At 33.6% G+C, this 24,117-nt stretch overlaps 2 protein-coding genes across 3 annotated transcripts; one reads left to right on the top strand and one right to left on the bottom strand.

Moving 5' to 3' along the window:
• Window positions 1-333: 333 nt before the first annotated feature.
• LOC114372918 lies at window positions 334-1,462 on the bottom strand. The gene has a single exon (XM_028330480.1). The coding sequence runs from the start codon at window positions 1,383-1,385 to the stop codon at window positions 840-842; it is 546 nt and encodes a 181-aa protein (XP_028186281.1). The 5' UTR covers window positions 1,386-1,462; the 3' UTR covers window positions 334-839.
• Window positions 1,463-6,629: 5,167 nt separating this feature from the next.
• Window positions 6,630-23,862, top strand: LOC114375974 (protein ENHANCED DISEASE RESISTANCE 2-like). Of its 2 annotated transcripts, XM_028333854.1 has the most exons (22): window positions 6,633-7,059; window positions 7,946-8,020; window positions 8,182-8,235; window positions 8,956-9,021; window positions 9,332-9,390; window positions 9,800-9,876; window positions 12,633-12,749; window positions 13,397-13,431; window positions 14,794-14,894; window positions 14,975-15,070; window positions 15,524-15,588; window positions 16,091-16,162; window positions 16,421-16,591; window positions 16,740-16,939; window positions 17,079-17,145; window positions 18,453-18,625; window positions 19,264-19,365; window positions 20,165-20,212; window positions 21,420-21,563; window positions 21,651-21,746; window positions 22,702-22,803; window positions 23,508-23,862. In XM_028333854.1, the coding sequence occupies exons 1-22, from the start codon at window positions 6,829-6,831 to the stop codon at window positions 23,598-23,600; spliced, it is 2,244 nt and encodes a 747-aa protein (XP_028189655.1). In that variant the 5' UTR covers window positions 6,633-6,828; the 3' UTR covers window positions 23,601-23,862. The 2 variants fall into 2 exon arrangements, with proteins under 2 accessions (XP_028189656.1, XP_028189655.1); XM_028333855.1 differs by lacking the exon at window positions 16,091-16,162 and having other exon boundaries at window positions 6,630-7,059.
• Window positions 23,863-24,117: the final 255 nt, after the last annotated feature.

Here is a 24,117-nt window from a genome sequence, read left to right as displayed (position 1 = left end):
ATCACAAAATAAAAATTTATTAGAACAAAATAAAAAAAATTAAATATTTATTAAAGATAAATTATATATTTAAGACTTAAAAAAAAAAAAAGAGAATCATATTAGCTTTTCACTATGACGCGCATTTCAAATTGACAAATTCATAAAAGGGTAGTATTACATTCAAACAGAAAACGAGAGACAAAAAGCACATAACCACGGATTTCCCACTGACACCAAATTACACCACCGATCAGCATTGAAATCATCAATCTCAATCAAACGTCCAATTCCGTGATAAGAGAAATTCAAATTCAAATCAAAATAACAATAAATTCAATTATGCACAAAATGTAAAGCTAATACCAGAAACTTTGTTGTATTACTAATATAAGTTTTCACAACTACACATTATGAGCATGATAATAAGAACTGAACATCACACCAACATCACCTAAAACATACACAACGCATCAAACTTTCTTCTACCATACGAAACCCCCATCAAACTACACATTCTAGATTCACATATACCAGACCCACATTTCTATTTCTTATTCTTATACCCCACCCTTCCGTCTTTAACAGCGTTTTAAAACTAACGACATCACTACCTACCTATCTAACCCCCCTTACAGAAACCGTAACACCAATATCTCCATCCCTAAAAACCTTCACACGTTGCTTTCTCCGTTTTTTCTTCACGCGCCCGCACCCTGCGCCTATCCTCTTGAAAAAATAAAGGAAGCGCGTCAGAGACCACACGAGCAATCATCATCATCATCATCCATCAACCCCTATTCATTGCAAAGTACACAATATAATCTGCAAACACCGAAATCATATAATCGAATTAATCATCATTCCAAATCGAGTCGCAGCAACCGTCGAAGATTGCTGGTGGCGGCGCCGTTCCGCACTAGAAATCCCGGCACCGGAACAGAACTCGGGTGCGGCGACGAAACGAACGCCGATCCCGCGTACACGCCGTTGTTGTTCGCATCCGAAACCCTAATCTGCTTCTTCACGGTTAATGGACCCGGGCCCAATCGATCCGTGGAACCCAATAACAAATCCAGGCCCACATCGTTCTTCACCAAAACGTTCTCCGCGGAAACAGCGAGTCTTTGGTTTTTATTCTGGAGGCTCAATTTCTCGCCTCGCTTCAGGATCTTAACGTGTCCCGTGACGAGATTCGGCGGCGATCGACGGCGCTCTCGATCGGTGACCGGACTCCGCTTCCGGCGGCAATTCTGGTTTGCGGAGGAGGCGAAGCTATTATGGTTATTGTTGTTAGAGTTAGGGTTTCTTCGCGATGCAACACGTGACGTGGCGATCGCGAAGGCTTCGTTGTGGAGGAACCGGCCTTGGAGGCAATCGTGGGAACGAAGGATTGCTGTTCCCATTTCTAGAGAAAGAAAATTGGAAATCGTGTTTTAGAGAGAGAGAAAGAAAACGAGAGGTTTTCTTTTACTTTTGAGATGAATGCGAGAAAAGGATAGGGGCACGAGTGGCCATTTATAGAGGTGTAAGTTGGGATTTTGAAAATGACCCTGGATTGAACCGCCCTTTACCGGCTGGTTGGGTTTTCGGTTACCCCAGTGGGATTAGTGGATGTTTAATTAAGTGGGGACAAGCTTGTGTTAGCGATGCGATTCGTTGTTGATGTTAGAATTGCACCCTTTCTTTTGATGTCAGAATTGCACCCTTTCTTATGGACACGTGTCGAGAATTTGAAATGATGGATTGTTAGGCGGTTCACGTAAGAAACCGACTTTCAAGGTTAACGAGATCCGAGGCGTGCATGCACATGCACGTAAATATCTGCATCGTTTACAGGTGTCAGTTTCTAACTCATTCTTATCTGTTTGTAGTTTTTTTTTTCAACAATATAAACGGGGCCCAGGCCCAAACAGAAAAAAAAATACCCCACGATATCACGTGGGAAAGGATCTCCAAGAAGTGAACATCATATATCAACGATTGCCCAAGTAGAATACGGGGTTGCTCTAAGACCAACCAAGTTAACCGTTTAATTTCCATTGAATGTTGTTTTGGTATAGGGTTTCTCTGGTTTAGAGTTACTTAGTGAGAGCATAAGTGCGTAAATTTGTCTTTGTTCTAAGATCTTTTTTCTTTTGAGGATAGTTATTGATTTTATTAACTGATAATAAGGGGAGACATTACATCAGCATAGATGATTTGGTTCACTTGTGGAGAAACCTCCTCTAATCAATTATGACAAAATAAACAAAAGTTAAAGAAGCTAATGCATGTGCAGCTCGGCTGCCTCCTCTTTTGGTGAAGATGAGTTTATGAGAGTGAGGAGTTGGAATAAGAGTGATGCAGTCACTCACCAAGCCATGGAAGAGCTCTCTACCACCCGATGAGAATTCCAGCAATGAACCAGGTTCAAACAATCAGTTAAGTACACTCCATTAGCCTTTATGATAGTCCATCTGAAGGCCGCAACTTCTACCTCCCTAAAGTTCAACTCAGCCCCATATAAGTAAGTTGTTGTTGCGATAATCTGGCCGCTCTGATCTCTGGCAACCATGCCCAAGCCTGTTCCAACATCCTTTATGTCTGAAGCATCGAAATTGACCTTGTAAGTTCCTTCTGTAGGCGCTTCCCAACTCATAGACTCTTGACTCAATTTCATTACATAGAGATTGGGGAAGCATGAAACACCCCATTACATATGTAGGGATGAACTGTACTACTGACTTTATCAAAATTTCTCTTCCAACACTAGAGAGCGTCTTTTCCTTTCCAACCCTTCAACTTCTTCCACATGATCCCAGACAAAGCTAAAAATCTGCTTCTTAGACCTTCCCGTGAGGGTAGGAAGTTCAAGACACTTCTCATGTCTCTCCACTGTCTTTACATCCAATAGTTGTGAAAGCTCATTAATTTTGGTACTTAGCACGTTTTGGCTCCAAGAGAGTTCTGACTTATAGAAATTTATTCTCTGACCAGATGCCACCTCATAAGTCTTAAGAATGGTAGAGATGTGTGAGACCTCCTCAATGTTGATATGGAGAAGTGTTGACTTGTTGGCAAACGTATTAAGTTGTCAAATAGTATTTGATAAATAAAAGATATTGTTCCTACGAGGACTTATGTAATACTTGACAAGTTTATAAATTTTTATTATCTAAACTAACATACAAAATAATGAAAGTAGGCAATTTGACATTCAAAAATAAAGAACACCTTAAATAACAACACAATTTTAAAATATTTTTGGAATTTTTAGATAGAAGCACGTTAAAAATAAATCAAATACAAATGACAAAGCTTGTCGATATTAGATTTTTCACCAAACCAAACTCTCTTTACACTAAAGCATAATACCCAACTTGAGATTCAACATATTGGTCATTGTTCAAAAATGGTATTCTTTCCCTAATTTCTTAGGTGAAAATACCTAAGTTCTTCCATTAAATGTCAATCTCTTACACATTTGATAAAAAAACTTGCTTTAAGCTAATGGATGTTTTACCTAAAGATAACCAATAACCCTCATCTTATTTTTAACTCTAAGAGTTAATGGGTGTTCTATCATAAATCAAGACAAAGAAAGTATTTTTCAATAACAATTTCATCCTAAAATCAATATATAAAAAGTATTTTCCAATAATAAACCATAACAAGCATTAAGAATAGAGGCAAAATACTAATATTGAAGAACAAGATGCATATATAAACATATTTCAAATGAAATACATGAGAATATAAGGTTTAGTTACAATCTAACCCCAGACAAAGACAAAAATGGGTAGCACCAAAATGCAATATGGAAGGAAGAAGATGGAAGAAAGTTGAAAGAAGAACCTTATTTTGCATAAATGAGTTGTTTTTACAAAGTAAGACCAGCTGGGTACAAAAATGGCACACAACTATTTTTAGAATCCCTAAAAATCTGTAATTTAATGAAAATTTGCTTAAGCCAAAAGTTTCGGGCTTAAGCAAATTCTGAAGCTTTGTATTCTCTGCATTCTGTTTTGTTTTTGTTTAAACCAAAACAGTTAGAGCTTAAGTGAAATCCTCCTTTACAACTTAATTTTCCACTTTAAGCTTTTTCATTTATGGCTTCAAATTGTATTTCAATCCACTTTAAATTCCTATAAAATGATCCATCCATAAGCATATATAACCTATCAACATGACAAACAAAAGAAAAAAACTACAAATTCATAAATTAACATAAAAAAGGCATAAACAAAGTCCTAAATAAGAGCAAACATGAGATACTTGCCTAAATTCACATATCTCAATTAAGTACTTTTGACAATTATCAAGAACATGATATTTTCATCTGCAAAGAAAAGATGAGACACGATAAGAACAAAATTTGCAATTTTAATACCATGAATATCTCATTTTTCTCCAACCCTGAATAACATTGCAGAAAGAGTTTCAACACACAATATAAATAAGTATGGTGAGAGAGGGTCACCCTGTCTAAGCCCTCTCTAAACCTTGAAAACTTTATGAGAGCTCCCATTAACCATAACAGAGAAAGACATTGAGTCCACACATCTCATAATCAGGGAAACCCAATGTGATAAGAATCTCATAGACATTAGGACATTCTCTAAGAAACTCCATTCCACTCTATCTTATGCCTCAGACATGTCAAGTTTTAGTGCCATATACCTTTTTTACCTTTATCCTTGCATTTCATTTAATGGAAACACTCAAAGGCAATAAGGGCATTATCTATAATAAATCTATTAGGGACAAAGACACTTTGGTTCTCTCCAACTAGGTCAGGAAACACTCTTTTCAGTCTATTTGCTATGGTTTTCGTGACAATTTTAAAAATGACATTGCACAAATTGATGGGTCTAAAATTGCTAGCATATATAGGATTCTAATAATCTTTGCTCTTAGATCTAGCATGCATTATGTATGCATTATTAAGTCTTAACCGTATCATAAATAATTTATAACATTTTTTTTTATAATCAAGATGCATATTTTACTTTCATTTATTAAGAAACAAGGATTGCACAAATTGAAGCTTAGACACTATTTTTTTCTCAACAAAGAATACTTTGATGATCTAACGGGAACATTTATTTTACAAAATCTTGATTATTTCATGAAATCTTGATGAATTTCCAAAAATATATACTCTCATGTGTATACAAGTTTTTTTTTAAAAAAAAATTCTCGGGTATGATTGATTCTTGGGAATGTTATAATTTCCTTTTTTTTATCATGCTTTCTTGTACTTATATTTTCATGAAGAGGAGTGAAAAAGTGATATTTCCATGGAAATGTAAAATTTTATTTTCCAATACACATGTAACTTCTTTTTTATTTAAATTATTTTGAATTTTAAAAACTTATTCCTAGGAATATTAAAACGTAAAAAAGAAATATAATTTTTAAAAAATACTCAGCAATGATATTCCCATGTTATATTCCTAGAAATAGCATTCCTGCAAATGTAATAAAATTTCGTGAAACAAACGCCTCCAATATTAATTATTATTTTTTACTCTCTTGGTCTTGATTACTTGTTTCAATGAAAATGCTTTCATAAATAGGATTAGAAATATAGAGAGTTTATTTTTCAAAATCCTGAAGAATCTAATTTGATTTGGTAAGAGATCAAATCATTATCTTTAAGTTTCTTTTCATATTTCAAATATCAGAAAAGGTATAAATCTCATAATTTTTGCAATCCAATAGGTCGGGTATGACTGGAAATATTTGATACACTTTAGATTAAAAAGCTTGTGTAATTTATCAATTACAGCTTGTTAGATTTGAGTTTGTCAAATATCAAATAAGGTGTATATCTCATGAATATCCCTAAATGTTATTAATTTGATCACTATTTTTTTATGTTGCTAACAAGTTTTTTGAAGATAGTATTTGTTTAGTGTTTGACTAAGTACCTTTATAATGTTTAGATTATTGTAATCTTAATTAATTGCAATTCTAATTTAGGTTTTTCAAAAAAAGATTCTGATTTATATTTTAAAATTTTAAATTTGACCATACTTTTATTAATAAAGACTATGGTTGCTGATTTTAGTAATTTATTTCTTAATTGCTTCATTAATTTCAAATGTCAACTATTTAATTTATCCATATTTAATATAATCAAAATTCAAAATTCACTATCAATATCAACAATAAAAAATTCTACAATCCTCTTTATTTTTAATATACTTATATATTTTCTTCTAAAAAATATATATTTTATTTAAATTTAAAATTGCTTGCACAATATACAAAAAAGAAATCCAAATTTACAATTAAATAAATTTCCAAATAACAGTGGTAAATAATTATAAAGCAACATTTTAAAATCTTTCAATATTATTTAGAATTCTCTCAAAAAATATAATTTACAAATAATTTTAAGAGTATAATAATAAAATATAAAAAACAAAAAAATAGTTACAATTGAAGTATTCCTTAACGAAGAAGTATATACTTTATTCATTTGCTTATTTGAATTTGGCAATTGGGGTTGCTTTTAGTTTCCTTTAATAAAGTATTCATTCAACATGGCAAGGCAATTAATTACTCAGACGCTGACTAACAAAGCACTGCTAGCAGAAAAAGGAAAAGCTTATAGGTGTTAACGTGGCAGCATCCAACTCGCAATGTGACAAAACTTTGACGGTCAGCTCAACCTATAGAAGCTCGTACCTCACAATCCCCAACGTAAAGTGGGACCCACTGAGCTTACCCAACACAACTGTGTGATTAATTGCTTAACCGGAGACATCAAGGCAATGGCATAATAATGATAGCGAAACAAGGAAAGGGAGAAGAATCCGATAATTGAGGGTGCGGTGTGTGGTGTGTAGTGTGACAGAGATGGACGCCGTAGCAACAGGTTCGGAGCTGAACAAGTCCGGAAGCGGAGGTTCGGAACGAAGCGAGGACAGCGGAGGAGCTGGAGGAGGAGGGATATTTGAGTACTCTGGGTGGGTTTATCATTTGGGAGTGAATTCCATTGGCCATGAGTACTGTCATCTCCGATTCCTCTTCATTAGGGGAAAGTATGTCTCCATGTACAAGCGTGATCCTCACGATAACCCTGGCCTCGTATGCTTCCTTCTTCTTCTAACCTTCTTTTACATTTTCCGTCAAAATCAAGTAATCTGATAATACTCTTTTTGCTTTCATGTAAAAATGAAATCAGTTGCTTCTTACGATGAATGTTGTTGATGCTGATTTGAATTTTAGATTAATTTTGGATCAAGAACTGAGAGTTTTGTAGTTTGATTAATTGATTTATAGTTTCGGTGGTAGAACGGAGATGTTACATACGAATGTTGCTTACGTGATTGAGGATTGTGCTACGTTCGGTTTGCTGAAACTTGAAAGAAGTAATTGGAAATAGAGTTCGCAAGCAGGCTCGAAGGCTTATCGATGCAGTATTTAGCTAATTATCATCGGAAGGAATTTACGATTCAAGTTGAATTTGCATCGAATGCTTTTTAGTTTAGTTTCTTTTGTGCTGAAGGTGCTGCAGAAACAAATAGGAGCAAGAGTTTTTGTAACACTGCTCTATCTTAGATCTGTGGTCCCAAAACCCGAATCGTGATCCGAACTAATCTTCTTCAACTTTACCCAAGTAGAACATATAGATAACCTTTTTAAGAAAGACTCAACTGGCAAGGTTAAAATATTAAACGGTTGAGCTTAAGGGCCAAGGCTCATTGGCTTTTCCTTACATTTTTGTCTTTAAAAGAAAATATTTGTTGTGAATCAGTTATATTTAATTGGGCATGCATACTTGTTAGTTTCAATAATTTGTAAATAATTTTATTATTTTTTTTCAAATGTGGGTAATAGTGCCATTTCACTTACTAATTTTCCGTTTCTCCTTGGCCTTTATTTTTTTATCTCGTTTTTTTTTTGACAAGGAGTTTTTATCTCTGTTTTTTCAATAATAAAATAGTTAATGTTAAAAGTTTTCTCCGTGCAGAAACCCATCAGGCAGGGAATTGTAGGACCCACGCTAATGGTGGAGGAGCTAGGTCGTCGAAAGGTCAACAATGGGGTAAAATACTTGTATTTATGAAATTAAACTGATTGTGCAGTAGTTTTAATGGAATATTCTCTGAGGTTTGATGCATAATATCTTATGTTTTGAGTGTGCATACATGTTTTGTTGCGTTCTAAATTTAATGGGAGCTAAATTTTTTCTGTTTTCTTCCCCAGGATCTTTATGTTTTACGGTTTTACAATCGATTAGATGAGACCAAAAAGGGAGAAGTAAGTTATGTTTTTGTATTGCTTATTCCAATAACTGCTGATACTTGGTAGTTGATTGAAAACTACACCTGTCTACATGCCATGCAGCATGCTTTTTAACAAGTCTAACAGCAAAAAAAAAAAGCAATAATTGCAAGATCCCAAAACCATGAAGAGTGGCCTGTGCTGGGGTTCAGAACTCATTTGAAGCACCTTGTGGCCTAGGCCAAGCCGATGCCTGAGTGGGAGGGGATTGGTCGCACACCTTGTGATCTTAACAAAAAAGTGCCCAATCCCCCAGCATACAATTGAATCTATGGGGAAAATCCAAAGCAGGAGGAGCTCTTGATAAAAGTAGTTCTTCAAGTTATTATTTTTCCTTCAAAATAAATATTTTCAACTGGAGTTCCTTATTTGGAACTCCCCCTTCATTTCATTGTAAGCATTTGTTGCCACACTTGTTGTGGGCAGTGTCATCAAAATGCTTAACCAAGTTCCCAGAATTAAACTTTATAACATAAAGTCATAAACTGTCCCTCAAATATTTGGCTTGAAAGGTTCAATGTAGTTTCTTGATTCAACAATTGCACTAGCATGCAAATTTATCTGCATCTGTGTCTGTATTGCAGAGCTTATTAATTTAGAATTAATGAACCCCTAAATGGCATGGCTGTTATAATTTTTCCTTTCTTTTTAAGTATAATAGAAATAAGTTTCTTTTTCATGTGCATTTTCTTCAAGATTGCTTGCGCCACAGCTGGGGATGCCAGGGGATGGATGGAAGCATTTGATCAGGCCAAGCAACAGGTATGAAAAAACCATGGGAAGGTTGTGTTTATAATGTGAGAGCATTGTGTTTATTATTGGTTTTAGTTATTGTTACAACCCAAGCCTGATTGAGATTGAAAGTTTAGTTCTGGGGGGGGGGGGGGGGGTTTGGATTGGAGTTCTTAGGATTGGAGTTCTTATTATGAAATTTCAAGCGTAGGTTTCCCTTTATGTAAAGAATACAGGAGTAGATGTTTGCTATCTGAAAGAATTGGGATGTCATAAAGCTATATGGTATTTGACATCATTTGTGAATGGTTTTAATTTACTAGGTATATGCTCTTTGTAGGCTGAGTATGAGCTGTCAAGAGGAGTTAGTGCCAGAGACAAACTAAACATGGAGGCCGAGTATGCTTCTCCCCTTTTGAAACGCACATGTACATTAAAGTCTGATTGAATAACATCATTTGAATAGTCTTGTTGGCCATACTGATTAGTTGTGTTGTATTATACATATTAGCAGGGGGTTCCAATGCTTTTGGTCCTTGAAATCATCTCTCTTTTTCTTCTTTTTTCCCATTATTTTTTTCTTATAAAATCTAAGAAGAAGAATAGTTTACTTTTAAATACTTTCAAGACACTGCTTACGGCTAGATATTACTGTCTATGATATATATATGTGAGTTATGCTTAATGAAAGACCTGCACAGTTGTTGTGGGATCACCATTGGGTGTTCTGTTCTGTCTAAGAGGTTGTCCTTGTATTAGATGATTTGACACAAGTTAATATATATCATCACTCTTTATGTTATGGAAGGATCAATCTTGAAGGACATCGACCTAGAGTCAGACGATATGCCCATGGGTTGAGGAAGCTTATAAGAATTGGCCAAGGTACAAAAGAAGTATGTTCAATAATATTCATCATGGAGTGCTTTTGAGGCGTTAACATGGTTAATTGATTTTATTGGGCTACATATTCTACGTGTTATGCATCTTAGGAGAGTACAATGGAGCATCTATTTTCTTTCCTATTTGAAAACCACAATGTTAATGGATTGACAAGTACACCAATTCGTCTCAAGTATTAAAGTTAAAATGAAAGTTCGAGTATCGTATCCACGAGGACTTTGTTTGTACTTAGGTAGATGAATATTTAATTAAGAAAAAAATTTGAAAAAGACAGTAGAAAACAAAAAATTAAATTGCTAAAAATTAAATCAAACAAGAAAAAGAATTAAACATGAATTAATTAAGGACAAAAAAGATGAGAAAATCCAATATTATTGTAAAAGAAAATTTAGAAGATGAAAATATTGAAAACTTAGCCTACCAAAGCTACCCTTTGATGTAATGTTAATGATTTTTTTCTATTTATAATTATTTCGATTTATACCTGTATCTATTAGTATACTCTAACTTTATCTCCCGCATGAAATAGCCTAATTTATCTATTTTCTCTCTCAAATCCCTTTGCAGAGCTAAAATAATAAATTGCATTAAGAATAAAGATGTATAACATGCTAAATAAATATCAACCTATCCCTAGTGATGACTTTATTTAGATATCATTTTTCAGTTGTATTAGAAAATAACGTTTTACAATGCTACCCCTAAAACTTACCATGTAAATGGGTGGGTGATCAAGCCACAAACAATAATATTAAGCACAGGAAAAGATAATGCAAATGTAATATTCATAAATAGATAGGAAGAGAAATACATCAAAAGTAGTTGGCTGTCAAGTTCCCAACAAAGAGGGTTTAGCCTCTCATTGTCATAGAGACTTTACAATTGCAAGATGAAAATATTTAGTGAAGGGGGAAAAAATAAGAAAGGGAATGGAGGGAAGGAATGATTCTCAATGCTTGCTTCTCCTTCTTCTGGCCTTTGCCTTCTATAAGGAATTGTATTTTCTTGGAATTCCTGTGTGTCTTTTCCTTCTTCTCTCTTCTTCTTTTATAGGTGCATATTAGCGGTTTGTTGCACTAATCCCGTATTTACATTCCTTAATTATTCTTCTTACCTTAATTAGCTCTGTTTTTCTCAATTAGTCTTTTTTCTATAATTAGCCCTGTTTTTCTTAGTTAGTCTTCTTTCCTTAATTAGCTTGCTTTCCTTAATTAACCCTGCTTTCCTCAATTAGCTTGCTTTTGTGGGCTTTATTTTACTCACTAACCTTCATAAATCCATTACTTTTAATATTCTCTGCACAAAAATTTAAATGATGTTAATTTAACAATTATTTGCTCAAAAAGAAAAAATTAGAAGAGAAAAATTACAAATTCCTTTATAATTTAACACCCAAAATATACTCATAATTAACAGTTATCACACAATAACAATAGCCTTATCTCGTTAGGGAGGTTGGCTACATGGATTACACAATGTCATTGGGCTATGTTAAAAACAAATTTTTAAGGATATTTTTTATCACGAGATCCATTTTAATAATATCTTCTAATATCCTTCTTGGTCTCCCTTTATCCCTTTTTACAGGTTAAAAATTGTGTCTTTTTTTCATTGGTGCCTCTACTGACCTTCTTTGCATATGTCCAAACCACCTTAACTGATTCGATATGTCGTACCAATTACTCTTTGTATACTATCATTTTGTATCCTGTCCTTTTTTGTGTGGTTACACATTCATTTTAACATACTCATTTTTCCTTCTCATTTTTTTCTCTTGCTAACCCTTTAACATTCACTACCAAAGTATAGATGGTCATATAACATTATGATAAAACACCCCTTTGAGTTTGATAGGTATTTTGTGGTCACAAATAACCCTTGATTGCTTTCTCTATTTTAACCACCCAACTTATATCCCATGTGTGACATATTCATTAGTTTTCCCATCATTTTATAATATTGTGTTATTAACTTTCGTGTAGGATCAAGGGCCTAGACACAAAAGACTTTTTCTTGCTACCTATAGTGAAGCTGGAACTTGATAGAACCCCTCCTAGACTAACACAATTTTTTTTGAAATAGTTCCTTTCTTCCTTCCTCCAATCCAAGTCTGCCTTTTAAAAGGCTTCCTTCATAAGTTTAATCCCTATGTAGTTCATTCAGTTCTTAACATCTTCCTTGTTCTTATATATAGAAACCAAAATGCTCCTCCTCCACTCATTTTGACATTTTCTTACATCTGAAAATCACATTAAATAACTAAGTCAAATGATACCCTGTATTTCTTCATCCTTAATACATCTTACTTGGTCTAAATCTCTTGATTTCCTTTCCCTATTTTATGCAAGCTTAAATATCTTATGTTTTCCATTCTTTATCTCAAGATTTGGATAAAACTCCTCAAAAGCTTTGTATTGTGCCTCATTATCTCATTTCTAGTCGCTTCATACCTTGTCCAATTTCTCAGCGTTGTTGTACCCATGTAAGGCCTTAAAAGACTATTTTATTTCCTATTTCAAAAGGAATCAAATTTTATGGTATTGATATGAATGAGATTTGTGGAGTAATAGTTGTGAAAGCATGATTCTAAATCAATGGTTGTAGTGTTTTTGCAAGGAATCGCATGTTTCCAATTTCTATAATTATGGTGGGGTTGTGCATTAGCATTTTTTTATTATCTTATATGCTTCTCTCTTTTTATTACTAGTTAACTTACTCTTTCCTTTTCTTTCTGAAAGGCCCAGAGAAACTGTTACGACAATCATCAAAGTTGGCTGTTAGGCCAGAGGGGTTTGCAGGGGACAGTGGAGATGCAGTTGAAGCACATCAATGGAAATGTGTTCTTACTATGGCTGGTATTTTTCTTCTGTCATGCACTATTTTGCTGCCTATTACAAGGCAGCGTTTTTCTGCTCTGATAGCGTAATACCCTTTCCCTTTATGTGATTTCTTAAGTTAATCTTGATAAAAAAAATTAATCCAAAGGATCCAAAAATGTAATAAAGACCCCCTTTTTTGAGTAACTCTAGGTTGTTGAGGATGTAACTAAAGGCCCTTTAATGATAGCATCTACTTCTGGGTTTGAATAGAGGAGGATGATGTGGAGGCCAGAGTCCTTTGGACTAATAATTGGACTGTATGGTAATCAAATCATGTTGTCAGGGGAGAAAATTTTGAAGGGTATAATCCTCACGTCTTGTAGTCTATTACTGTATAGAATTAGAAATGTTTTATTTATCAGGAAAAAGTAAAAGAGTGGTAAAGGAAACTCTACAAAGGAAGAGAATCATTGATTTATTTGGGGTAAAGCAACTTGAGTAGTGTTGTACGCTTTGCCCTTTTTTTTTGCATGATTTAACTGTCAAACTCTTTTAATACAAACAATTATGCTTTTACTTATGGTTTTTCCTGCTTGTAATTCTTATTTATATTTGTTTCGATAGAAAAAATTATAGTTGAATCTACCCTAATACATCTAGATGTTTTTTGTTTGTGGTTTCAGGTATTAGAATTTTTGAGGATGTTTCTGATCACAAGGTTTCTGAATCTATCCTTATACAATTCACTTCTTTGGGTGGGGGAAGACCTGGGCAATACTGATTATTAACTTATTTCTTGAAAACTATTTAGCTTTTCATTCATGTCGACATGAGTTGTTAGAGTATAATACTTGTCGCGTTGCTGATTCATTTATTACCCAAGACTTGTTTCTGTGTTAACATGTGATTGTAAAGTGAGTTGCTTGATAGAGTTCAGCTGAGAGAGAAGAGAGAGAGTGAATGACATCTCTAACAGAAACTAACAGTTAACTGAAAATACTAACAGTGCACAGTTAACAGTACCAGCAAAAAAGACTTGGAATAAATTGAACTGTAGTAGCAACTATATCCCTAACCTTGCATCACACAAATTTCTTCTGGTGCATGGGTGTGTGTACCTCCATCTGTTACTTATAGTTATAGTTATAGCATTGGTTGCTAGTTACCAGGAACAATATTTTTAACTTATTTTAGTAAATCAAATGGACCTCATTACCAAAAACATAGGAATATTTTGATAGTGCTTAAGGAAATTCAAGGGATGGTTTTCTATTTCAGGAGTTAGTTCATATGTGCAGCTGTTCTCCCTCAAATATTCATTTCTGCTTTGAGATTCAAGTGCTTGGTTGGTCTGTTAAAATTCCAGTATTCCTTATCACTATTGAAGTTGTCGCTGATTTAATTAGAAAGATGTTTTTGCCATTATGAAACTCCAATTTTTTTGCTTCCAGAATAGTTAACATGTTTTCTTTTCTTCCTATTATGAATTTGTGGCTGACATTGAGAGTTTTTCAAGTAATTGTATATTGGTATCTGCTCGTACCTGTACTAGTAATGTCATAATATTTTCACGAGGTTGTTTTTATTGGTATCTCCCTCAAAAAGGACGTTGGAAGAAATCATCAAGGGAGATTTCATGCTAAAAAATAATATTTCTGAAATTTTGGTTTTTAATTGTGTTGAATGGTGTCATGTGGTCCATGTAGCCGACCTCACCTAGTGGGATAAGGCTTTGTTGTTGTTGTATTGGTAAAATCTGAAAGGACACCTTTATGTGTGCTGCTGTCCTTTATATGGTAAATCAAATGGCTATCATTTTCCCATTATGTTAACAAGAAAGTCCTGTCAATAAAGACCTTGTGTTTTTCTTTGCAACCCAAAACCTTTTCTTTTCATAATAAATCATCATGTTATTGATTCATTAGTTTTGCTAATATCTAAATGTTTGTATATGCTTGCTGTATGGCTTCTCTCCTATTTTATGTTACATTTACAACAATTGAGATTGGTGCTTTAGTTCATTATGATAGGACAGATAAATAAGTATGATTTCTGCTTTGACTTTTTTTGTGCTTTGTAGAATGGTAAGGGTGTTCTTGCAAAGTCTGTTGGTGTTATTGATGCAACTGCAGATACTGTTTTTGAAGTGATTTTGAGCACTGAACAACAGAAAAGATACGAGTAAGTTTCCTATAAAAGGTGCTTGAGTGTCTTGATAACATATTGGGGAAATTAGTCTCTTTTATGTTTATTTTTTGCAGGTGGGATACATTGATGTGTGACTTGGAACTGATAGATTCTTATGATGGACACTACGATGTTGTTTATGGGACATATGATTCTAAGTATCTATCCCGGTAATCTATTGATGTTAACCTTTTCAAATTTCAAAAGTTATAACATTGTAACAACTGGATTGCTGTAATGATATTCTCTGTTCTGGAAAATTCATTGTGTGGATTTTTTCAATGATAGAGATTTCTCATTTGTGTCGACTTTTTCAATCATAGAAATTGCATGCTTGGCTAGTTTGATTTTCCTATTGACTTTGGCTCTCATTCTGCTAAATTCTTCATGTTAGACATGTGCTAATTTATTTGGTGTGTGTGTTTGTCAGTCCATTCTATAGTTATTAGTGATAAAATTTTAGTTGCCAAATAACTACAGTTTCATGACATCTCTGTCTTCTCTCCCATGGCCTTATTAGTTATTTTTTTCATCAATGAACATAAAGCAAGTTTTACACAAATTATTGTTACTTAATCATGTTTTACTTTTTATAATGTTCATTGAATTGCCTTTTAACCCAGGTGGCACTCAAAGCAGGATTTTGTCTTCTCTAGGCAATGGTTTCGGGGACAAGATGGAACATACAGTAAGACTATGGTTATTGTGATCACGTGCTTGGAACTTTTGTCACGGTCAAGAATTATTTCATTTACTTTCATTGCTAGTATTGTAGTATTGTGTACTTCATTTACTTGCTGAAGACTGAAATTTTTACATAATAATACTTATCAAACAGAAATAATGCTTCAGAAATTAAATTTCTTTAATTATGTGCATTGTATCCATATTTTTTAATTATGAAACCATATTGTATTTTTTTAATGCAGAAGTTTGGTATTGTTATGGTAGTTGTTGTAACCTTGATTTATATGAGCATCATGTTTTTTTTATCAGCAAAAGTATATATATATATATATATATATATATATATAAACAGTACAAGTAGTACTAAAATCTGTACATCCCAGTGTGCATGTTATCAATGTATGACTATGGTATGGAAATATGCTGTATACAATGAGCATCATGTTGTATTTCAACTTACTCAGACAATATATGCTGAAATATTGTGTGTTTAATTCATACAGCTATCTTGCAATTTCCAGCTATACATAAGAAAAAGCCTCAAAGATCTGGATATCGACGTGCAAAAGTTAATCGTAAGATAACAATTTTTTGTGTTAAATCCTAGGAATTGACTAGTGGTGGTTGGTGGTATTTACTATTTAGTAGTATCCACTTTAATTTCACCCAATGGTGGAGAGTGTGTTGATTTCTCTTTGATGGGAACTGTCACTGTTCCTTTAATTTCAGAACTCTCTGGCAACTGATTAGAAGAAAGAAAATATGACCATTGATTTTTGTATTTTTGGTCATTGACTAATTTTATCTCTGTATGTGTTGTATTTTGGCTTCAGCATCTTCGTGGGAGATTAGAAATTTGAACACATCTATGGCATCAAAGAGCCCAAGATGTTTAGTGACCCACACTTTAGAGATACACTCTTCATCCTGGTGTCAATGGAAGAACAACAAGAGCTCAAAATTTGAGAGGAGCATTCCATATGCACTATTGTGCCAAGTGTCAGGTTAAGTATTTTTAGTATTGTACTACATCTAGGTAGTTTAAATTGGCCTCTTTTGTTGAAATTCTCAAGTCTTGATCAAATTAAGTTCTTATTTGGAGTGAATACCATTCCAGAGGCATTTAATATATTTTGCTAAATAATGTTTCAGGTCTGAAGGAATACATTGCAGCCAATCCTGCACTCCACCATGAAAATGGCACCACAATTGTTCATTCCAAATTGTCTGATGCTTCTATTTCTAGTGCTGAATATGAGGATGAAATGCAGGATGAGTTTTATGATGCAATTACTGCTGATTCATCAACATCAGACGAAGAAAGTGATGATGATCAGAAGCTTGTTCTGCAGGTTTTCCTGATTCTACCTATCTGTTATAAAAATAGTATACAACAGAAATGACTGTGCATTTGTGTGACTGAGTTGAAATGATGAAAACATGTTCATTTTGTTAAGTTCCCTAGTTTAATCACCTTATCCAATTTATCAGGAGCCAAGAGTCAAACTAAAGAATATTTCATGGGCAATCACAACCTTAGCTTTGAAGCGAACTGCAGGTCAGCTTTTCCTTTGCTTCTTGTTATTTGGTGGGGGGAAATGAGGTGAAACTATAATAACTTTCTCTTTGATGCTCTACTCAACAATTCCAATAAACATTTGCTTATTCAACAAGAACTGTGACCACTCATCGAACACTGAGAATGGACTCAAAAACACCTTTAGAAGAGTAAACTTTATGTACTCCTGTAGTACTTACTCCTTTGACAGTTATTATTCTTAATTAAACAGTTTTCTCTTATTTTTATCTCAAAAAAATTAAAATATAAAAAAATACACGGCACCCATCATGATTTTAATGGAAGGAGTACATATGCTCGGAGGGATGAAATTATTATCCTTTAACAAGTCAGGAAAAATTGATCAGCCAACAAGAACTTTGAACAAATTTATTTTTTAATTTATTTAAACAATACTTAAAATTTTTGCTGATAATATTAAGTATAAAAATATTTATCTTAGAGTTCAAATAATTTGTTTTTAATTGAAATTTTTTTCTACAAAAACAACATAAGGCTTGTTGGTGTTTCCACTCCAAATTTCCCTCAAGAAATCTATATATAATAGTTATATCATATGTATCAAATGCACTAGGTGGTGTATTGATTTTATTGTCCACACTCTTGTGGTTATGGGTTCAAGTCTAATAATTAACATTTTTTGCTTTTCCTAAATGTTCAATGTCAAGTTAATGTAGGGACCAATATCATATCACAAATTTTAAAAATATGGGGACCAAAATCAAGCAATTAAAAGTAGGACCTATGTCAATGCCTCTTGTCTTCACTTCAACTCTACGTCACCACAATCATGAGGTGGGGAACTAAAATTACCCAAGTACTATACATAGGGGCTAAAAGTTCAATTAAGCCTACTTATTAGATATATACCCATTCACTTACTTTTATCTAACAGCTTTAGCTTTTGAAAGAGTTGATTTATGACTTGATATCAAAGCCTCAATAACCATGCAAGTAGTCTAGAGTTCAATCCTTATTACCCCCAATCTTCTATATGTAAGTAAATTTTAGCAGAAGGTGAGGGTTAGGCCTTTAAAGGGCGCGCATGAGAGGATTTTTTAGATATAAAATTATTCATGTGCTTTCACATGACAGCTTAAGCGAGTTAGTTCATGATTAACCTGTACAGTACAATTTATATATCTAATCTACAAGAGTAAAAGAAAACTAGTAATGGTAAAAATGAATAAAGCATTCTTTCTCTTGTGAGTAACTTGCTATAGTTACATATAGCTTCTTTATTTCATTCAGAATTATAATCTAATATATTTGGTTACTGAACACAGCTCCTGATCTAACTGAAGAACTGGATCCTCATGTAACTCATATCACAATTCCAAGTGACTTGCATGGTTCTTTGTGCAAAGGAAAGGATGATAATGACACAAACTGTTGGGCTTCTCCTAGCGGAAAAGGATTTATGATTAGAGGAAAGAATTATCTTAAAGATAGTTCTAAGGTTAGTTGACTATTTAAATCATTTAATTATAGAGTAACAGGACAACAAATCTTTTCTTTAACTTAGACGAAAAGCAATGCTGCAGTGGTGTGCATATGCTTCAATGTCCTTCAAGTTTCCCCTGCAATGGGGGGATATTAAGGGTTTTCGGCATATTGATCATTTGAACTGCCACTTTTTTTTTGTTTTTTGCAAATTCAGAAGTCAATATTTCTCAATTGTAGAACTGCATTTTCAGCGAAGATCTCAATCCACTTTTGCATAATTATAAAGTATATCTTGCTTTATATTGTTTTGGCTGAATGTGATAGGAAACTAAAAAGAAAAGAATCAATTCTTTTATTAATGAAAGAAAATTACATTCACGTCAACCACAGCCTCAGCTCCTACCAGAGAAAGACCCTACTCCCCCTCTCTAAAGTCACAATTCGCAAGCCTTCTCTCACTTTCTGCCCCCCCCCCCCCCCTCTTTACCCTAAAATCCAGCTCTCCTGACAGAATTATCATCACTTAACTGCCACGCTGGCAGTGTGAGGCTTCTTCCTTCTAGTATATGCTTTGCATATAGTGGGATTGATCCCTCACATCTGATTTTATGGGTCAATCAAATTGTCATGGACATGAAATTTGTCATGCAGGTAGTTGGAGGAGATCCTCTTCTCAAGCTTATAGCAGTTGATTGGTTTACAGTTGATAAATCCGCAGATAGAATTTCCCTTCACCCTAAATGTCTGGTTCAGGTAATATCAATTTCCAATGTTTTATATCTTTTAATATTTGTATTGATTATTGTAAAATAGGGTTGGGGGGAAGATGCTCAATTTGCTTTTGACATGTTAATTAAGAAAACTTAAAAAGTTTAAAAATTTCTGAATATTATTTTATACTGACATGTACAAGGTTTTTCAATATATATAAGGCTACATATTTGTTTTCCTAAAAATATGCTTAACAATATGACAAAACTGTAAATCAGTCCTAATTTACAATGATTAAAAGATTACACTTCAAATAATGTGGGACTGTTACAACAGAAAATGTTTTTGCTAAACCGTCAATTAACTCAAGGTTTTTAAGTTCTCATGCTATTACTTCTGCACATGTTAGATCTCTTGGAAATGAAATACAAGATAAATGACATTGATATCAAAGCTTCATTAAATCATCATTCCAATGGAGCTTTATAGTTTATACATCATCGTTCAGTTTGTCATTGTTTTGTAAAAAATTTGTTGACACTGAGTTTCTAAGATTATTTTGGTATAGTTTTGCAGTTTTTGCGATTTAGTAAACATATCATATATCTCCTGTATGATTGTGCTTCTTTGTTTATCCTTGGCTACTCTTTTGTTTATCAAACCTTCTCATTTTTTTCCCTCCTGCTATTTGAGGTGGTTCTAGATCCCCCCAGAAAGCCATATCTTTTCTGCAAAATTCTAAATAATGCTGTTGCTTTTTGAATCTTTTAGTCCGGTACATGCTAAAGCTTATGTGCTTGAAATTATTTATACGGTCTAATATTTTCCTTTTGAACTTCAGTCAGAAGCCGGGAAAAAGCTTCCATTTATCCTTGTCATTAATCTCCAGGTATGGATGTTACTGTTTTTGTCTTTGGCATACACAAATTAGGGAAAATTAAGGTTATTAAATGTGTGAATGTTAGAGATTCAACATTGACTAGTGAATAGTGATATAATCAAAATAGTATATATAAATGGGAGGCAACCCTCACCTCATGAGTTAACTTTTGGGGTTGAATTAGGCTCGAACCCAAATTGTAAGATGATTCCAAAGCTTATCCTAGTACTTGTTTTTGGGTCTATTAGCCACTCATTATCAGGCTTTTATCAAATAACCCACAAATTTCCCGTCTTGTAAACTTCACACTCAAGATGCTCAGTCCTTGGTGTGAAGGGGGTGTTGGAGATCTCACATTAACTAATGATATGACAAAAATAGTGTATATAAAATGTGAGACAACCCTCACCTTATGAGCTAACTTTTGGGGTTGAATTATGTTCAAACCAAATTTGTAAGGGTGAATAGTTAAAAACCACTCTTAGGTCTTGATTATCCAGTGATTCTTTGAAATGGTATCAAAGCATAGTTGCCCCCCTGGATGCTACTCTCCATTTTATATTGACAATTCTATTAAAGTATTTAGTCTCAGGTAATTGCTTCCCAAGTTTCAAGCTCCCAGAGTTTTAATCTATAAGAGGTCATGTAGCAATTTTATTATTATTTTCTATTTTTGGTTATTAATAAAAGAGTCCAAAAAGAGAAATTAAAGAAGTATAAAAACAATTAAGGATAAATTTATGCTTGATCCTTGCCTTACGTTTAACATTATTGACCAAGTGATTCTTCAGCTTGCCTCAACTCTCATCCTCTTTCTGGTTATACCTAGTTTGGAAAAGTCTGCTGCCAGCATATTATTGCTTTTGAGATTGAATGAAGAATTAAGTAACTTTACTACTAGTACATTGTCTAGGCTACCAACTTTGACCGAGGAATAAATTGGAAGGTTTCACTGGCTTTCTTTTTTAACTTAGGAAGCATGAATGTGATGCTCAAAGCTGAGAAGTTATTTGATTAAAATCCCGAATACTCTGTAATATGTACTTTGTCTTTTAATTAGTCAATCTCTGAAATCCACAATATCAGATCTCAACGGCTCAAGGGTTCATCATCTGTGGTTTATGTATATAGATATAAGTGTTACATTGGAGAATTTATTAATGCCACAGATCAGTTTCTCAATAAAGACTTCTTTTTTGTTTGTCATCAAATTCAGGTTCCTGCTAAACCAAACTACAGTCTGGTTCTATATTATGCAGCTGACAGACCGATAAATAAAAATTCTTTGTTAGCTAAGTTTGTTGATGGAAGTGATGCATTTCGAGACTCAAGATTCAAACTTATTCCAAGTATAGTTGAGGTGTGAGATCCTAAATGAAGTGTTATATATATGCCCTATTTGATGACTGATAGCATTTGTCAGCTAATAGTTTTCAAATTGATACAGGGATATTGGATGGTCAAGAGAGCTGTAGGAACCAAAGCTTGCCTCTTAGGAAAAGCTGTGACTTGTAAATACTTTAGACAAGATAATTTTTTGGAGGTAATGTGCTTCCTTAGCATTTTTTCCCTTTTGACTACTCATGTTAGATGATGATAATTGATTTAGTTTAGTGTCATTGGAATATCAAGTTAAGAAGTAAAACTTCGTTTCTGTTGATCCTCAAGTGTAATGGAAAAACTTTTGAAGTGAAATCTCTGCCTTATTTCGATGTATACTATATCATGGATACTGTTACCTGTTCTCTTGACTCGAATTAATTATAGTTTCAGAATATTGCATTTTTCTATGCTAATCGTTTGATCTTGTTTGTTATGAAGTTCTTATGCAATTTTATAATTACATTGTATATGGGGATTATGCAGTTCGCATACATCTCTCATTTCCTTACTCTATCCCAATTTCCGCCTTAAAAACCGACTCTATTTTGAACCAAGACATGCACGCACGCACAAATACACAGTTTCACAGTAATGGTTACTTTGTAGTCACTCACTCCTGAACATTTTCTCATCTTTAATCCTTCATGACAAAAATATACTGTAGTGTTGGAAATTGAACCAATATTAATATTCAAGTAGAATAAGTTCAACGTATCATGGCAAATAGTGTTATCTTAATTTCTCTATTTTAAATTGTACTTGTCATTTATTATCTTTGTAACCTGCGTACCTTTAAATTGAAACATACTGCTGGGTGAAATTCTCACTCAAGCCAATTCAGAAAATTCTCCTTATTTGTCACAGTAGTAACACTAGCTCACTCTTTTTAATATAAAACTTTCAATAGGACATCTGGGGGAGGATGAGTTTGGGTTATTGTTATAGGTCTGATGATTATGTTAGTTAGTATTGTATGCAATAATATGCTAATTTATGTATCCTATCTACTCCCTGAATGCAATCATTCAAATGCAAAAAGAGAACAGCATGTTAGTTAAAATATAGATAATCTCAGCTTAATTTAAGGTTTCGTGGTAATTTTCTGTATTATACAGATTGATGTGGACATTGGATCATCTTCTGTAGCCAGGAGTGTCATTGGCTTTGTCCTGGGATATGTTACGAGTTTAGTTGTTGACCTTGCAATTTTGATAGAGGTTTGTGCCTTTCTGTTCATAAAATTTCTGGACAAACTATCCTCTTAGTGTCATCTTTCTTTGTTCCTTTTGGTGTAGACTGTAGACTTGATTTTTGGCAAAAATAATGAAGCCATTTTATGTGACTCTGCTATTTATGCAATTCTCCGGTGAATTTGGTTTGGGAGGGATGCTCTTAAGTTGAAGGGTGTCTTTAATACTTTTATTATGAGATAAGATTTGGTTCTATTTCGTGTCATACTCATGTTTGTTAAAGGAAAATTCCGTTAAGAATGTGCGAAGGGATTGGATTTCTTATCCTCTCGGGTGGATTTTCTCTTTCTAAAGTATATTATTCTTTTGTCAATGTCACATACACACAGGCATACTACTTTTGATTTGTGCTAAAGATGGCTTAGCCCTTTTTAAAAAACACATACACCATAATCACATATAAGGAAAAACTGAGAGAAAGAGGTTTGCAAAACTGTATATTTCTACTAAGAAAAAGCAGTGAGCTGATTATATTAACATCCCTTTCAAATGAAATAAGCAATTGAGGAAAATCTTCAATTTCTACAAGTTTCTTTTTATTAGGAATAAACTCCTCGAGGATTCTTTTACATCAACTGCTAGTGCATTCACTTCTAAAAGTCTAAATGTTCATCAACTTATGCAACTCAATTCTCAAGTAGTTCAGATATTAACTGATGCTATACTTGCAGGCAAAAGAAGAGGCGGAGCTGCCAGAGTACATTCTTGGAACTGTTCGATTAAACCGTTTGAAACTTGAGTCTGCTGTACCATTGGAGGTTTAAGGTGTTCTGCCAGAAATATTAAATCACCTGGTTTCATTCCATTATTATGAATAAATTTACACAGGGAATTCAAATAAGAAATGATGAGTAAATTTTCTGAGATACTTCAGTTTCTGTTTCTTTTCCTTTCTCCCATGCCTCTCATCCAAATTTGATTCCTCTGATAAGTTATCCAGATTCTTAATTGGTGATAAGATTGAGTAGGCCATTATTTTTCTAGAAGGAATGAAAAGCAATATTTATGCTGCTAAGCATCTGAAAACCCATTCCTTCACTATATTTATTTATTACAATCAGAATTAGGAATCCTTCTCTCGGTAAATGTGTTTGTGTTAAGCTCAAAATTGTATGGTTTAAAATTAACCTTTTCTCTCCATTTAATAACTCATAGTTAACATTTGTTTTGTCTCCATTTAATAACTCATAGTTAACATTTGTTTTGGAGAGTAAAAACTTATAAATTATGGCTCAGGAGCCCTACACAACAAGAATGTTATTTATTGATAAGGCATAATGT

Source organism: Glycine soja, chromosome 11 (assembly GCF_004193775.1).
Source record: "Glycine soja cultivar W05 chromosome 11, ASM419377v2, whole genome shotgun sequence".
NCBI lineage: Eukaryota > Viridiplantae > Streptophyta > Magnoliopsida > Fabales > Fabaceae > Glycine > Glycine soja.
Note: the sequence above shows the minus strand (reverse complement) of the source record. Positions and strands in the feature narration are given on the sequence as shown.

What these genes read in the sequence shown, in the direction of transcription:
- LOC114372918 (XM_028330480.1), bottom strand. Translation starts at nt 1,385, where the DNA reads ATGGGAACAGCAATCCTTCGTTCCCACGATTGCCTCCAAGGCCGGTTC.
- LOC114375974 (XM_028333854.1), top strand. Translation starts at nt 6,829, where the DNA reads ATGGACGCCGTAGCAACAGGTTCGGAGCTGAACAAGTCCGGAAGCGGA. An exon ending in GTCGAAAGGTCAACAATGGG is followed by an intron (nt 8,021 to 8,181) that starts GTAAAATACTTG and finishes TTTCTTCCCCAG; the next exon opens with GATCTTTATGTTTTACGGTT. An exon ending in ATCAGAAGCTTGTTCTGCAG is followed by an intron (nt 16,940 to 17,078) that starts GTTTTCCTGATT and finishes CCAATTTATCAG; the next exon opens with GAGCCAAGAGTCAAACTAAA.